Raw genomic sequence first — 11,449 nt, forward strand, 5'->3', positions numbered from 1 at the left:
TCTTCTCCCTTCCTCAACAGACATTCCCCTCTTTCTCAATGCCCCTTTTACCCCATCCATCCATCTCATCCTTGGTTTTGGTTCTTGGTTCATACACCTATTCATATCAAAGGACTCTTCCATTCCACACTTTTCAAAACCCATTTATCGCCCCTCCCATTACAGCGCATCATGGATGAAGGGGTATCCCTTTCCCCTGTCACACTTTTTGAGTTGTAGGCAGTGCAGTGAGAAACAGTGCCACCTTAGTCAGGCCAGACAGCTGAAGCTGGTTTACCCCCATTGCTTCATTATATGGCAACCTCCCCCTTCCTTGTCCACTCACTCAAAAAAAAAAAAAAAATCTTGTTGAACCGTGTCATAACCTCACGAGGGAATATGAGTATTTTTAGATTATATGAGGTAAGTGTGAATGTGAATGCATTAGTTTGGAGGAAAAGATGGATATGATAAAGATGAGAAACAGGGGCCAAACATAATGAAAGCTGAAAGTATAAGAGGTGGTAAAGATGTACACAAAAATAACTGTTTTCATGCCACGTGATATGTATTTTATTGTGACTACCTAGACAAACAAGAATTCTACTGGTACACCTACTTTCAGGTGACCACCCTCCAATAAAATCATACCATTACAGAACCAGTGTGACAATAAATGCCAGTTGCCACAGATACAGCCACCACAAAGAAGACACAGAGCACTTCATACTATACTGTCCTACAGTTGTGGACAACTGCCCAGGATGCAACACTTTACCCCATACTATTCATCACATAATGGAAGACTGCATTATATACAATCACACATGCAAACAACACAACATACACTCTATAAAGGATTTGTAGGAAAACCCTGTTCCAGCCATGGCATTCCTTGGGGAGATGGGACTGCTCAGACAGACAATCTAGGGAACAACAACAATACTGTCCTACACTCACTTTCCCAAGAACAACACAAAAACTCATATACGCTCATCCTTCGATTTAACAAACTAAAGGGAGGAACATTGGCCTGATGAATATGATAAATTCAACATACTATGATTTAGTGTCAGACTTACCAAAGTTGTAAAGATGGGTTCTTGACTTAGAAATTTGTTATGAAGTCACATGATTTTGTCCATACCCTCCAAAATCTGTTAATCAGAGATCCATATTGAGGCCTGTGTGTAGTTACTTATGGCATCAACTGGTGACCATGGATTTCCTGCAAGAGAGAATTAGGATAAATTGATTGACAGTTTAATGATAATGACTTGCTTAGAGTTGCACTGGCAGGAAACACTGGGATTTTTTCTTTTGTATTGATTATGGGTCTGTTTCAGTGCCACTGACAGAAGTAAGAGGAGGGATGCATTTTTCACTTGTTAGTTCCTTATATGTGAGGGAACGGATTGGTCAGGGTTGATAGAAGAGATGAATGACCTAGTCCAGAAATTGAGTGCTAGCCACTCTGAATTGCACCTCCAAATAGAGACAATGGTGTTGGTTATGTAGGGTGCAGGGGTGTGTGTTAGGCACTTGGGAGCTGTTTCTCTCCAACATCCATCTTGCAGGACCACCAGTAGCATGCACCTGTCATTGGCCCCCTCTTTTGGTTAAGCTCACCCCTACCTAAGTATGCTCATTTCATTTTGGTTAACTTTAGATGGTTTTGAGTTGCCTACTGTGCTGGCGGTGTAGTGTAATTGGAAGTGTGCTGGGCATGCATTTATGTTGCTGTGGGTTCCAATCCTGTACTTCTTTCTGATTCCGTGCTGTGAGTGTGACCTGCCGTAACAGTCCAAGTGCATAGGACAAAAGTGACAGATTCAGCCACAGCAACACGGTTCCTGCCGTAGGCTTTTCACCTGGTACCACTTCAACAGCCAGAACAAAAGAAGAACCCCATTTGGGCTAGTGACTGCATGCTTTATACAACTGACATTTCTAGAAACTTCAGTGACACCCCTACAGGCCAGAGTCACTTAGCATTCTTTTGTAATTAGAGATTAATTTCCACCCCCAAAAAAAAAAAGACTGATGATCACTTTTGACTTCTATTTTCTCTCCAGCTTAATCAAAAGAGGGGGCCAATGATAGGTACATGCTACTGGTGGTCCTGCAGGATGGACGTTGGAGAGGAACATCTCCCAAGTGCCTAACACAGACCCCTTTCCCATTTCTATGATTACCTCTGTGGTGCATTATTTTCCCCAAGAATAGAAGCATGTGTGTGGGAGGTTTACTTATACCATCTAGTGTGCAAACAGATAATTGAGATGGGTTTGAATTCTTTCTTATGGAAGGGGTTACATGTAGCTAAATGAAATAGCCTGGCAGTAGTCAGAATAAGGAAGTACTGTATTTATCACCCTCTGCACAAAAGAGCTTATGGGTAGAAAGAGGCAAGTATAGAAAAAATAATATAAATTTGTTCTAGTGAACGAGATTAAAACTAATGGAATATGAGACAAGCTCTGATTGTGCCCACTGAGCTAGAGCATTCTGTAATCTATCCAAACAGTTGTCACTGGTACATAGCGGAAGTGGAAGACTGTCTATGGCTCCTGGGAATGTAGTGCCTCTGGAAATGCGAGGTGTCGGAGGAGAAGCAAGCCAGCAGGAACAGCCCATGGGGCCTCCGTCAGGCCTCCGCTGCCCCATCTGCGGCCGCAGCAGTAGCAGAAGAGACAACCTGGAGAGGCATCTAAGGTAGATTTTTTGCGGGTGTTTTTGTTTTAAGAATTACTAACATATTTTTCTGCAGTCTACAATGTAAACCTTTGTTTCATGTTTTCCTTGCCTTTTTCCTCCACCCTAGCCACAGTATGGTTTGTCTTCCCATGCTTGAGTGTTTCAGTACATACATACATATACCAAGGCTTTTTCCTCCTTACAAGGGAGTTAGCCAAAAAGAAAAAGATATAAAATCATTCCCACCCATTCCATCCCCTCCAACCTCCCTCTTATCTTAGCACCTCCTGGTGCTAAGTAAAAGTAAAAGTAAAGTGCTAAGTAAAAATAAAGTGTTTTAGTACATTAATGATAGGTTTTTTGCTTGTGCTCACTGATTGATTGGAAACTAGAAACCCAACAGTGGTTAGCAACAGACTTCCTATTAATCTCTCTAGGAAGATCTCCCTATTGCTTGAGTTGTATTAGACTAGCTCATAGATGGAGGAGGAGAGCAGTCGCTGGTTGTCAGCTCTCCTTATGATTAAACAAGCGGAGGAAGTATAGTCAAGGTTGATAGAGAGATCTTGATCTTATTCCAGAAAACAAGTGTCTGCCCCTCAGGGCTGCACCTTCAGATGTAGGTGTGGGTGCTGATGAAGTTTGAGGACATATGGCAGGATAGATGGTTCTCTTTGATGTCCATCTTGTTGGACCACCACCTGTACATACCTGGCATTGGTCCCTATTCATTGTATAAAGGAAATAGGCGAATAGATTAAAAAAAATATTGTTTCCTTTGACTGTGATCCAGATCAACCTGTAGTCTCTTCAGTATACAAACTTATAGACCTTATCTTGTCCAAGAACATACTTTCTTTGTCTATGAATGATAGAACTTGTGACCCCCTCCCTCATCCACCTGAGAAATTTATGGAGCGGAAAAGAAGAACAATTGTTGCTTCAAGTTTTAATGACAGGAAATCTGCAGCCCCACCTTCCGCCAGTTCTGGCGAATGCTATTTACCATTAGAAGGTAGAGTTTTACCTGATGTTCTAGTTAAGTGTATTTGGCTTATCAGCTTATCTACAAAACCTACCAATATTTTTCGTAACTATAATTAACAAAGTTAATAGAATTCTTCTTTCTAATGGTAGAAAGTGATCGCTAGGGATGGCAAAAAAGTTTAAGAGTACAGCCCTAAGAGGTTGACACTTGCTCTCAGGAAGGCCTAAGGATCATTGCCAGCCACCGCAGGGCTGCAGATTTCACGTCATTAAAACTCAAGGCAACAATTATTATTCTCCTCCACATCCAATCCTTTATTCACATTTAGGTACAACCCCCAATATGTCTCTACTTTCTCAAGTTTTTCATCTTTTGTGGATACATTCAACCAGCCACTTTCATTATTCTTCATTAATTTCATCACTAGGATGAGATGGATGGATGGGGTGAAAGGGGCATTACAAAAGAGAGGAATGTCTGTTGAGGAAGGACAGGAGAGGACAGAAGATAGGAGTGAATGGAGAATAGTTGTGTATGGATGATGCTGTGATGCATGAGGGGGTGGTGGATGGGGGTGAGGGAGTATGTATGAGAAATAAATTGACACAGCCCGAAGGGATTTCTCCCCGTCTTCTCCTTTTCTGCATGAGGGGACGGAGAGGGGGGTCGCCGAATTAATGAAGCGGCCTTGCTGTGGATGTGCTGTGTCTTGCGACACTGTTTCTGACTCAGGGCAGTGGACAGGATACAGGGAAGACCCATCATCCAGGAGGTGCCAAGATGGGAGGGAGGGAGGAGGGTGGAGGGGAGTGGAATATGTAAGGGGGTAAAAGCCTTTGGTATATGTATGTATGTATGTAATTTCATCACTTTACTTTTGTTTACATTCACAAGTAACTGTCTGCTTTCATGTACGTTTCCAAACTCTCAGTCTCTCCTCAGATTCAGCCATAGGCAGTGTCATCTGCAAATAGCAACTTTCCCATTTCCTATTTCCGTCCATTTTCACCTGGTGGTATATACCCCAATATTCCAAATATGCCAACTATACAATTTATTTCATTATTTTTAGTACAGGAGGGACAATTATTGTTTTATTTTTTTAATATGAGAAAGTACCGAAGAATACTATAATGACATCATTTGAAAACCCATTCTACCCTCTTTCCTCTTGTCTTCCCTTCTCCAAATGAATTGGAGATGCTTTCAGCATGCAAAACCAAGCAATGGGTGAAATGTGCCTCTGTTGGATGGTTTTCCAGTATATTCCATTTAATGCTAACCTTGTCCTGATATTCCTGTTTCCAGGTCCCATACAGGAGAAAAACCACACCAATGTCCCTGGTGTCCGTACAAGTCGCTGTACAAATATTGCCTCAAGAAGCACATGAAAATCAAGCACGACCCACCTGAGGACCAGCGCTTGCCCCCTGTGGGTGTGTAGATTTCTTCTTTACAAGAAGATTTAATGGTTGTGTGTATGTTGGCCTACTTGCTTATGTTTATGTCTGAGCTTGTGTGAATGTGTGTGTATATGTGTGTATTTACCTAATTGTGATATTCAAGAAAGGAGCTATTCTTTTGAGGGTCATTCCCCCACCCCCCTTTCAACTATCATACCTAGTTTTGAATTCAATTATGGTTTTAGCTTGGGGTACATCATGTTTTAAACTATTCCAGAAGTTGACATTCTTCAGGTATATGGTCTTCAATCTGTTCCCATGATCTCATAATGCCCTCCTGTCCCAAAACAAGAGATTCTGTGAGTTTTATCTACTCCCTTTAATTACCTAAACACTACTGTCAAGTCATCTCTTTGTCTTTCATTTAATGATCATAGGTCCATTTTGTTTTTCATTGTTCACTGTGTAGAGACCATACAATCTGCCAGTATCCAAGACTAATTGATTACCACATTTGCTGTGGTTTGTAACTTGAACTTAATTTTTAATTAATATACTCCATCTTTTATGTACTGACCTAAACCAGCCACAGTTACAGTTTCTTGTATATTTGCGTTATCTATTATAAATTCTATTTCTCTAGCATTATGCAGTTTGTGTTCCTTTCCATCCTTAAGATAAAGTCTTTCTGTTCAACCTATTACAGTATTACATTTCCTCTTGTAAGCAGCCTCCCTGAGAAGAGAGTCTGTTCTTCTTTAGTAGTTTCACTTCCCATTCATCTATCATGTTCCTCGTTACTCTGCTACTCCATGATATCTTAAAAATTGACTGTTTTTTCCATTGATTTGTCAGTCATCCTGTCTTTGGTTCATCAATGTAAGAAATGCCAATTTTTCCAGTCTCTCCTTATATATCTCAACAGTCAGGTTTGGGATTATTTTGGTTGGTACTCTTTTGTATTCTTTCTGTTTTACATGTATCTTTCTTAACCTGTGGATACAACACTACAGCTGCATATTCCAGTTTGTGGTGGATCAGATTTCATTAATTTTATTAGTATTATTATTATTATTATTTTCTTTTTAATCATATCCTCATCTATGTCATGAAATACCACATTTAGGAGTTTACATGTTTCTCCTGTTATTCTATTTGTGTGATTTTCTGGCAACAGATCATATCAGATTAAAATATCTGAATCATTTCCCTACTTTGCTTCTGTGATTGTTACAACTTTTGTTTCATAATTCCTAGATTGTATTTTATTTATTTATTTTTACATGGGGCACTGTGTGGGGCAGAGATTTGGAGTTAAAGAGAGGCAGAAAGTTAAAGTTTAAATGTGTTTGAGATGTAATGTCTGAGGGGTTGGATAGAGTGAGAAACAAGGTGAGGAGGAGAGCAGGAGTGGAAAAAGAGATGGCAGAGGTGGAGGGAGTGAACTTGAGAGGGTGACTGAAGATGAGACAAGATGAAAGGGGCGTTGACCAAGAGGGAAAGGTCTGTTGAGCAAGGAAGGGAGAAGGCAGGAGATAGGGGTGAATGAAGAATGGGTGTGTATAGATGATACTATGATGCAAGGAAGGGAGGGGCTGGAGGCTACATGTCATTCTACACTGCTTCTGACCTAGGGTAGTGGGCAGGATACAAGGATGACCCGTTTCATCCATGAGAGGGAGGAGTGGGTGGTGGATGGGAGTGGGTACTTGCCATTTGACAAGACTCCCTTTAAAGGGGAAAAAGTTCTTGGTATATAGATAGATATTTATTTTATTGTATTTATTTATTTATTTATTTTTTGTATGTATGTATGTATTTTTTTTTTATAATTTTTCTTCCTTATTATTTATTTATTTATTCATTTATTTTATTCTATTTATTTATTTATACCTTTATTGATTTTCTTTCATACTTTGGCCCTTTTTCAAGATTTTGTGTTTCTTGGTATTGAATTTCATTTTCCAACCCTAGATCTGTTCATTAACCATAACTTGATCGTCTTGTAGCAATTTACAATCCTCACATTTCACTCTTTTCATGATCTTGGCATCATCAACAAATATGTGTGTGTGTGTTTCTGTGTATAGTGGGTTATTTCATATTACAAGACTGCAGTAGTAAATAGTAATGCATACTTAGACGGACAGCATTTTGTGTCGTTTGATCTCACTCTTGAGGAATACTCATTGACTTTTTCCATCCATTTGTGGTATACTTGTACATCATGTCTTGTGTAGTGCTCCTGAATTTGATAACCATGGGGGCTGGACTCCTTGTCAGATTGTCCTGAGGTTGAAATTCTTATGGACTGTGTCCCAGAAGAAGAGATATGTTCAGTTGGCAACAGAAATATGTGCTGAAGGATTTGGAACAGATGAAGACATACAGTCAATCTTAAGAAATAATACAGTATGTGTATATACCAATGACTTTTTCCCCCTTGTAAGAGTGGTGTCCAAGTCAAAGCGAGTTTTGACTTTTTGCAGGAGAAAAGCAGCAGAGATAAATGCTGCACAAGTTATCGAAAGTATCATTCATTAAATGTTGACTAGGTTGCAAATGTTTTGAAGATCTGTAACTTCTATTTAGATATTTCTACACTTAACCCTTGATTTCACGGACAAATGCATGCAGACCCTTGTTCATTATTTGAAAATCGGGTCCATCCGTTACCAATACAGACGCTCCTCAACTTACGTTTTAGTTACGTTCTGAACGGCCGAACGTAAGTTGAAAATGAACGTAAGTTGTTACTGTACTATACATCCGTAAATTCTATTACCGTATCTTATAAAACACCCCTAAATCATTAATTATACAGATAACATTGTAAAATAATAACATTAATTTCAAATAAATTAAATTCAAGCAACATGAATTGAGATGGTGGAGGAGGAGGAGGAGGAGGCAAGGCACATTCAGTCTGTCGTTTGTGCCATGTAAACAATGGATGCAGCATCATGTGTAAGTATGGTTTGAACTACAGAGAGTGCGCTAAAAAAATTGTTTACAGTCAGTTCAAACGTAAAATCGAAAAAACGTAAAACGAATGAACGAAAGTAGAGGAGCGTCTGTACTGGATACCGGTCATAAGTCCATAACGTAGAAAATTGTCCGTCAGGTTTAGGTGTGCACATATGTATTAGATATGTAATAAAAAGCTACAGTACATATGTACAATGATGTAGATTACATATAAAGAAGAAATTGAACCATTTCTTACCTTAAATCTAGTTGCTGCTATTTACAAATTTTCATTTTACAGATTTTGTCCGATACTATTTGACCGTTACTACTGGACACCTATCGGACAAAAGTTCATTTTACGGACTTTGTCCGGTACTATTTGACTGTTACTACCAGACACCTATTGGACAAATTTTCATTTTATGGACTTTGTCCGGTATTTGACTGTTACTACCGGACACCTATTGGACAAATTTTCATTTTACGAACTTTGTCCGGAATTTCACTGTTACTACCGGACACACTTTTTTGTCCGCTAAATTGAAAGTCCACAAATTCGAGGTCCGCTAAATCAAGGGTTGAGCGTATATATAAGGCCAGCCACACACGTGCAGTTTAAACTGACAGTTACAACTGTTCAGTTATAACTGTCAGTTGAAACTGCACATGTGTGGGTATGTCAGTATCACTGAGATACCCCCACACTTGTAGTTTCAACTGACAGTTATAACTGAACAGTTGTAACTGTCAGTTTAAACTGCACATGTGTGGCTGGCCTAAGAAATCTTTATGATAGTGAATTTTCCCTAGTTTTCTGTGTGATGATTCTTGCTTGAAGTATGCATGTTGCCCACTGTTGTCCCGGGTAAGTGGTAAACCAATGAACCTATCTCAGTGTGAATGTGTCAAGAATCATTGCTTATTATATACTGTATTCCACTGAACCATACTGTCGTAGTACCTTTATTTTCTATGCATACAGTTGAAATGACAAAGAATCCCCTAAACAAAATAAAATGTGAAATTTCAGGAATGGTTATACCCACACAAGAAACAACATGCACATCTTTTATGGAGAGAGGATAGACAGCTTCAATGGAAAAGGATAGAATTATATTGTTGGGAGGATGTCAGAATTCATTGAATGTTTTCTTTTGGAGAGTAAGGACTGAAAGTACTGGTGCAAGAATCAGTACATTATAAGGTTTACTAACTTTTTAGCTGCTGATGTATTGCTAATTGAACTGTTTTATTTCCAACATGGATTTATAAATGAAGAGGATTGTTTTCTGTCAGCATAGAAAATTTCTTGTGTGAACAGTTTTATTTGGTATGTACTGTATAAAATTATACAGCCAGTTAACACTTAAATATCATGCAAACCAAGTTTGCAAGACAGAATGATAAGAGTATTATTACAAGGGAATGGGGATCCTGTTTATTTCTATCTTCCTCCATAAAATACCTCTGGCATCCATGAATCCATGAGACATTCTGCTATCTCACTGAATGACCAGATGCTGACACTAAACAAAAACTCCACCAGACTGGGTCTCAGAGTTGATAACCTTCATTCTCCATACAAGAAATCTTGTAGGGGTAGCAATTAAAAAAGTTTTTGAGACTAGTAGCAAATGCAGGATTCAGAAAACGGAACTCAAACTCACAGCCTTCAGGAATGAGCCAAGTTTCAGTTCTGAGGTACCATGAGGTAATACTGTATTGAATTTTGCCATGTATCCTCGGTGCCATAAATCTCCTGTACAAGAAACTGAAAGTAACGGAGTAAGTGTACATGCAAAGGGACTAATTATACCAATTGTCTACATTTTTTTTTGTCACCCTCTTGTAATAGGGATGAAGGCATTAGTATATGTATGACTTTGCAACATGGATTGCAGAATATATTGCCATATATGATTTTGAAGAAAAAAATCAGAACTTGTGATAGTAATGTGAGTTCATCTGAACACTAGATATTATGCATAAAATCACAGTGACTGTGAACCAGCCCCTTTATGTGTGTATAAATGTGTATGTACGTATGTATCTGAGTATATTTATTGCAAGTGTAGGTGTAAATATATGTGTAACACTTGTTTGTGCTAATGTTTGTTGTGTGTTCTAATAAATGTGCTGGATGCAATCTACAAATCATTGGACCAAAGCTCTGATGTACAGATATGTAGAAAACAGTAAACTTGTTTTTGTACAATTTGTTTTGATACCCAATCCATAGCGATACACACACACACACACAATCGTTGAAGTGACAGCGAAGATTGGAACTCCGAAAAAATAAATAAATGAATAAATAAATTCGTGGATCTCAATGATGAGGGAGTACCTGTGTTGTACTAGTAGAGAAGGGGAAAGCTTGTGCTGTAGTGGGAAGATAAAGAAAAAGAAGAAGGGGAGGCATTGTTGAGGAAAAAGGAAGAAAATGAGGAAGGGGACGAACGGGCCCCGGATGTCAGAAGGAGTGTCAACAAGAGTTGTGCAGATGACAGATGTGAAGTCGAAGAAATTAGTAAAGGCATAAAAATTAGAAATATAGATAAGAGCAGTGCAGTAGAAAGTGGAGATAGATATTTCTATGGATTTATTGAGGGAGATGACAACCTCCCCCGATTAGCAAGTCTAGAGGAAAAACTAACAAAAATTAATGAATCATGGGAGGTTAGGTTCAGTTAACTTGCACTGATTACACAAAGAGTTGATAAATTGGAAGAACTAAAGAAAGAGAACCAAAACCTAAATAAAGAAATATAAGAATTAAAAAGAAGTTAAAAGAAGTAAAGGATGAGAATGAGGAATTAAAGAGGAATAATAAAGAGAAAAAGTCCAAAGCAAAAGAGGAAAGTGGTTGGAAAAAGGTTCAGGAGAATAACAAAATTGAATTTAGAGATATAGTGAAACAACAGATGAAGGAACACACTAAGGACACAGTTATTGAAGTGATGAGAGAGAAGGAGAATATAATAAGAGACTTAGCAGATAGAAAGAAATGTATAATTATGTTAGGAATGGAAGAGAAACATAATCCAAATAGGACTACAAGAGAAAGAAAGGGTGGACAGGGTACTAAAAATATTTCAAGAAGATGAACAGGAAATAGGGAGAGAAATTGAAGGAATATAGAGACTGGGGAAATACAGTATAGACAAGACCAGACCAATTAAGGTTAAATTCAGGTCACAAACGACAGCAGAGAATGTCTTATCAAAAACAGGAAAACTAGCAGAAAATTATCAGTACAAATAGGTATGGATAAAAAGAGAGATGAATAAAGAGGAAAAGAAAACAAAAAGAATCGAAGCTAAGGAAAAACGAGAACAGAACAGACAAAGAGAAATTCTATTGGAGAGTAGTGGATATGAAAGTGAGGAAATGGTTCATAGGAGAGAAAAAC

At 38.5% G+C, this 11,449-nt stretch overlaps 1 protein-coding gene across 3 annotated transcripts in view; it reads left to right on the forward strand.

Moving 5' to 3' along the window:
- LOC143036552 (uncharacterized) overlaps positions 1 to 11,449 on the forward strand; it is a 49,498-nt gene that overhangs the window by 31,887 nt on the left and 6,162 nt on the right. For 2 of the 3 annotated variants that reach the window (XR_012967373.1, XM_076204054.1), the window contains exons 6-7: positions 2,507 to 2,694; positions 4,973 to 5,100. Coding sequence is in view for 2 of the 3 variants with exons in the window: in XM_076204054.1 (XP_076060169.1) it covers positions 2,507 to 2,694; positions 4,973 to 5,100 (316 nt within the window). In the remaining variant the exon portion in view is untranslated. Of the gene's footprint in view, positions 1 to 2,506; positions 2,695 to 4,972; positions 5,101 to 9,067; positions 10,240 to 11,449 lie in introns of those variants that run through there. The other variant, XM_076204053.1, reaches the window with a different exon arrangement.

The sequence above is a fragment of the Oratosquilla oratoria genome, chromosome 20 (genome assembly GCF_046742065.1).
Source record: "Oratosquilla oratoria isolate Oo_2021 chromosome 20, ASM4674206v1, whole genome shotgun sequence".
NCBI classification, from domain to species: domain Eukaryota; kingdom Metazoa; phylum Arthropoda; class Malacostraca; order Stomatopoda; family Squillidae; genus Oratosquilla; species Oratosquilla oratoria.